The sequence below is a fragment of the Manihot esculenta genome, chromosome 4, assembly GCF_001659605.2.
Source record: "Manihot esculenta cultivar AM560-2 chromosome 4, M.esculenta_v8, whole genome shotgun sequence".
Classification (NCBI taxonomy): Eukaryota; Viridiplantae; Streptophyta; class Magnoliopsida; order Malpighiales; family Euphorbiaceae; genus Manihot; species Manihot esculenta.
Window position 1 is genome coordinate 34,618,940 of NC_035164.2, and position 5,610 is coordinate 34,624,549.

The window sequence follows — 5,610 nt, forward strand, 5'->3', positions numbered from 1 at the left end:
CCGACATTTTCATTGGGTCTCAATTAACTCTCTATCTTTCATCACTAATTAATTTCAATTCAATATGATAATAAATGTCAAATGATTAATTGGATGGTATTATATTTAGACTTAACGAATTGAATAAAATTTAATTTTTATCATTTTTTTTTATAAACCCCAATAATCATTTAATATATATATAGATGAATGAATTTGAACTTGACATCTCGCTTCTTACAGTGAAGGTAAATGATTTGCAATTAATTTTTTTTTTTTTTTTGGTATTTTATATGGATTAGATTTAGGCAAAAAATAATTTGCATGTATAAATTATTATATAATGACTTAAAAAAAAAAAGAAATTTTTTGGTTGGGGGATTGGGTTTGGTGAGATTGAACTTTGTTTTGTACAGATGTGTGAATGGCACTTGAACTCTCGTTGGGCTTTGGCGCCCTTCTAGGCCATGAGGCTGGACCTGATGCAGAGCTAAGCATAATGCTTAACAGAATGCAAGTGCCCTAATTTTCTATATGTATAAAATGTTGTACCAATGGGCTAAATGTTCAATTTCACGTCAGTACTTATTGGAAATACTGCTAGCTGAGCTGACACGCTTAATTAATTGATTAATATGCATTCAACTTAGTGAATAGCAGCTTAGACAACAAGTTAATTCCCCAATAATTTCAAGTGACTCTGATAATAAGGGTAAGATAAGCAAACGATTCATTGTATGGTATTATGTCTAGAAACGAAAATTCTAATCTTTTCTACCAGAAGCTGAGGAATCCCATAAATACCAGATGGAAAGTGAAGCAATTTAAAGTTTAAACACATGGAATATTAAAACTCAATAATTAATAGGCTACAGCTAGTAATACAAAAGTTGTATATTTGCTGCTGCCTTATTAAGCCATAAGTAGCGTGTTGAGATTGCAGGGGCTTGTAACATCAGTACTTCCACTCCACATGAGCTTAGCCAGTTGATTGTGGGCCTTGTCAGTGAGATGAGCAGAATCAAAGAACACATGTTCAGTAGTGTCATCGCACAATTCATACTCATTTCTTTGTCCACATTTTAGAATTCCTCTAAATGGTCCAGACCCACAACATGCCACTTTCCCCACTTTAAAACCTTCACAGATATATCACTACATGTAAGTCTATTTAAATGAAAATTTTATCAAGGCTTGAAGTAGACGTACCATATTTTGAAGGTTGATCCATTCTTTTGCTTAATGCAGTGTAGAAATCAAGAACTGAATAATCAAACCCTTTGAGCTCTCCTTTGAGATCTTCAAGGACCTTTGGCAGTGCTTTGTTGTGTAGTTTTATTAGAGCTGTGGCTTGTTCCAGGCAGCCACCACTGCCATTCAGTACTCTACCGGCCGGTGCACAACCATAAGGCCCTACCTTTGTAAATCCAAATCTCCTTCCCCCTTTCTTGTAAATTTCCTAATTAAACAACAAAACTTGAACTTAATTAATTATAAAATTTGAATTCCAGATCAGATATTTCAAAAGAAAAAAGAAAGAAAGTATTACTTTGATTACAGTTGTGAGGTTGCCGATAACAATCCCAACAAAATCCTCCTTGGAAAATGACAGAAACACAGTGGAATTTGAGGTGAGCATTGCAAAGTAATCATTGCCTCCAACGCTAAGCAAATAAAGAGCTTTGGATATTAATTTGTACGTCGCTTCATTACCCAATTGTTGCCTCAGCTTTTTCTCCACATCTTTGAAATAAATAAGCTGAGTATTCAGGTCTATCACCTACCATGCAAATAATAATAATAATAATAATAAAATAGAAATCAAAATAACGTTATCTGAAGCTGCAAAAATCGTAAACACAAGTTGACAGTCACAGACCAATCCTTGACGAGTTTCAGCAAGAACACCAGCTCCAGCAGATGCAAAGTTCACTCCATGTGTATAGTTCTGATTACCAGGTTGAAGATAAGGTGGAAGCAGTGGTAACTTCAAATACTCAGCTACAATGAATCGATTATATGCAATCAAATTAGAAGCTCAGAACCCCATTTTATAACAAAGAAAGCTATCCAATAAGCCAGAATGAGCAAGAAAAGGAAAGGAAATTATCATACCAATGAAATCTGAAATTAGGCGACCATCGGAAAATCTGCCTGTGGGATGCTTGAAGAATGTTTGGCCATAGGGAAAAAAATTTGATCTGAAAGCAGCATGCTTGAGGTAATTGTTGTTTCCTGCATCGAACAGTGAATCTCCAAAGATGAATAAGGAAACGTGGTCCTTTGGCGACCGAATGTCAGTTTGGCAGTTATTTGGGATGAGAAGAGTTGCGCAGAAAACCAATATAATGTGGGACCTTAACATTATTTCCATGTTTTATATTAATCGAAGATTTGATTAGTGATGCTCATATTTAAAATGCACGAGACGGTCGACATTTTTTTTTAAATTTTATTTTTGATGAGATTTGAAGACAAGTCATATCCTAACGAGAGGTGCAAAACCCACCAAACCCTTCTTAAAGCGAACCAGCATGTCAGGCCGTGCAAACCTCACACGCGAGCCCTTCTTAAGGAAGTCCAACATGATGACGTGACTGGAGGAAGGAAAGTAGATTTGGTCACTTCGCAGCCCTACTTACATGTGTCTGGGAGTAATTAAATGGTCGCTGGAAATAAAGAGGGGTTCTGATATATCCATATGTACGAGTCTGAGTGGCAGAGACAAATGACACTGTAGAGAGACAATTATACATAATTAGCGAACAAAAGAAAAAGGATAAAAAGAAAGAAAATCTTTCTCTTTATCTAAAATTACACAACCAACCATAATAAATCCAATTTTCTGAATTTTAGAGCATTATTAATTATTGATGCTTGAGTTGTGGTTTAAAAAACTTTCAATTGTAATTGAAACACCAAATCCAACTTTTTTTTTTAAAGAAAAAAAGAAAATTAGTACTTATTTTAGGGGGAAAAATGATTGTACAGTTAATTTAGTTTGAAAAAAAAAGAGGAAAAGATTAAGTTCATTACTTGCCTCTATATTAGTGGCAAATTTTTAATTACACAATTAAACCGAATAATGTAGTTCTAGCCCTTCAAACGTTAGAACTTCCATTCAGAATTAGCAATAAATCGAATTTTTTTTATTATCCCATGAAATCATGAATCCCATTAATGTGGGTTTTAAATGTATAGTCTATAGTCGAATTTTAGATAGTTTTAAATTTAGAAATTTATACTGATTCATGTAGGATTCACATTTTATATATTGGATATTCATTACCAAAGCTGGTTTATATATTCTATTCTAAAAAATAATAATTAAAAGGGTTCAAATGTTATTCACATACCAAATTTATTAGGTTTGTATTGTTAATTTAAAATATAAAATTTAAATTGAATTCGAATATTAAAAATAATAAATTGGAGTAGAGACCCAAGCTTTAAGTTCTAGTCAAACCCAACATACATACTAAGTGTAAAATAGAGATAATATAAAGAAGTACAAACTACTAATAGTAAACCCTAGGGCTAGCAATCGGGTCTAACCGACCCGAGGAAGAACACTCTCAACGTAAAAAATTTATGAGTTGTAGCGCCACATGCTTCGAAAGACCGCTGCTCCAAGCAATAGGAGCATCAGAGAAAGCGCCATAAACAACCATGGAGGCCTCAACTAGGAGATAGGTAAAACACAAACTCACAAGTATAAGATCAAAGGAGATGACAGAGCTCTAGACAATTTTATTCTCTTATAGTCCTTGGGGGACTAGATTTTTCAAAGGCATTGGTACATCCTAGGATAACCGTCTCCAACAGAACCTTCAAACACAATTTACAAAGGAAAAAGAAAAAACCACATGCAATAAAGAGATCACTGCAGGTCACAGAATTCTTCATCATTCGACCACAACTTGCATTCAAGCAAAAACAATTCAAAAAATATTTACACAACTTCACCCCAAAAGAAGGAAAAAAAATCCTCATCCGGGCAGGCATGGAGGGCATCCCCTCCTAAAAGTGAAGGGTCAAGGCAGGGATGGAGATCTCGAGTCTCATAAAGGGAAAAAAACTCAATCTCTCTATTCACTAGAGAGAGGCTGTGATTGATTGAATTCAAATTTAAATTTGGTGATTTTCGGAAGTGCGTAGTTGCTATCCCTACTTCCATCCACATCAATTTATGAAAGATGGGACAAGTTTCCACGTCATTGTTTGTAGGTTCTTTATAATTGTTGATTAAGGACAAATCACAAATAAAAGTTTGCCTTCTAGGTTCCTTGTAGTTGTTTATCAAGAACACATTAGTATTGCTTCCGTCATTCGAGGCTTGAGCATGGCGAGTATTCTCTTGATGGCTCCATGACTGTGAGTAACTGAAATTGTCATAGTCGTCTTTTTCTGTTTACCTCTATTCTCGATCTATTCTGATTTGATGGCTTCTTTGATACGCCTTTTTCTGACCTCTCATTTGTTCAATGGTCAGTTTTTATTTGTCTCACTCGCAATTGTACATGCACTAGATTTAATCAGTTGTTTAGACTTGTCCGTTATACTTGTAATCTTTTAATGTAATTTATTGTTGCAGGTTAAAAACGGAAAAAAACAACTGTGCATGCACGTGATGAAATTGTATCCCTTATGCATTTATTTTTTTGCTTTAAAAGAAAAGAAATTGATTTCGCTAGTGATAGAGAATGGCCCAAGGATTTTATATATATTATATATAAAGAGGTGAAAAAGTAGAGGCTTGAGAAAAAATAGAATTTATGTTTATTTGATCGTATTCATGTCCTTTTCATGCGAAAAAAGAGCTTTTTTCTTTAAAATCATTTACAAATTAAAAAATAAATAAAATTTATGTTTATTTTAAAAATATTTTCGAATTCATCACAATTCAACAGTAAAATTATAAAAATTAACATATTCAACACAATTCAACACTAAAACTATCAAAATTAGCATATTCGAGACTTAAATATAGCCACTTGTATGCATAAAGACTCCGGCATGCAAGATATTATATATAAAAAAATTAAAAATAAATTTTTTTAAAGTATATAAAAAATAAAAAATAATTAAAATTATTAATTATAAAAAACTTATATCTTATATGATATTTAATATATTTTTATTATCATTGATATTCTAAATTCTTTTAACTCACCGTTTAATAAAATAATTAATAAAAATTTTAAAAATATATAATTTCATTGTAGTAATTTTATGTAATTTTTAAAAATAATTATTTATTTAAATATTTTGTTTATTTATATTTGTCTAAAAATTAAAATTAAAATAATAAATTTACATATTTTTATAATAATTTTAATTAATAATTATTTGCATATATTTTTTAAAAAACTAATTTTGAGCTAAGGCTTGTTCCATGCAAAGAGCTATTCCCATTCCTGATTTTAGAAATGAAAACATGAGTACCAGGTCACCTCAGATCTCCACAGATGTGGATCTTTACACAAACATCAAGTGCTACAATGCTTCAGCCAATGAGCTTTAGCTTAATACAGGAGTCATTTCCTAGGTTTTAGTAGGAACCAAATGAATAAGCAAAAACAGAATTGCTGTGATGCTTTTGCAGGGGGAAAAGAAATTGTTTTTTTACCA

General features: G+C 32.3%; 1 protein-coding gene across 1 annotated transcript; it reads right to left on the minus strand.

The window, feature by feature from the left end:
• Positions 1-726: 726 nt before the first annotated feature.
• Positions 727-2,354, minus strand: LOC110613947 (GDSL esterase/lipase 4). Its single transcript, XM_021755377.2, has 5 exons — positions 2,095-2,354; positions 1,859-1,980; positions 1,529-1,759; positions 1,189-1,438; positions 727-1,118 (listed from the first exon to the last, which is right to left on the minus strand). The coding sequence occupies exons 1-5, from the start codon at positions 2,351-2,353 to the stop codon at positions 892-894; spliced, it is 1,089 nt and encodes a 362-aa protein (XP_021611069.2). The 5' UTR covers position 2,354; the 3' UTR covers positions 727-891.
• Between the last annotated feature and the right edge of the window lie 3,256 nt (positions 2,355-5,610).

Bases quoted from the DNA above. Each gene is read 5' to 3' on its own strand.
- LOC110613947 (XM_021755377.2), bottom strand. From the start codon at position 2,353: ATGGAAATAATGTTAAGGTCCCACATTATATTGGTTTTCTGCGCAACT. The intron at 1,981-2,094 runs GTATGATAATTT...GATTCATTGTAG, and splicing joins CCTAATTTCAGATTTCATTG to CTGAGTATTTGAAGTTACCA. The intron at 1,439-1,528 runs GTAATACTTTCT...TTGTTTAATTAG, and splicing joins ACCTCACAACTGTAATCAAA to GAAATTTACAAGAAAGGGGG.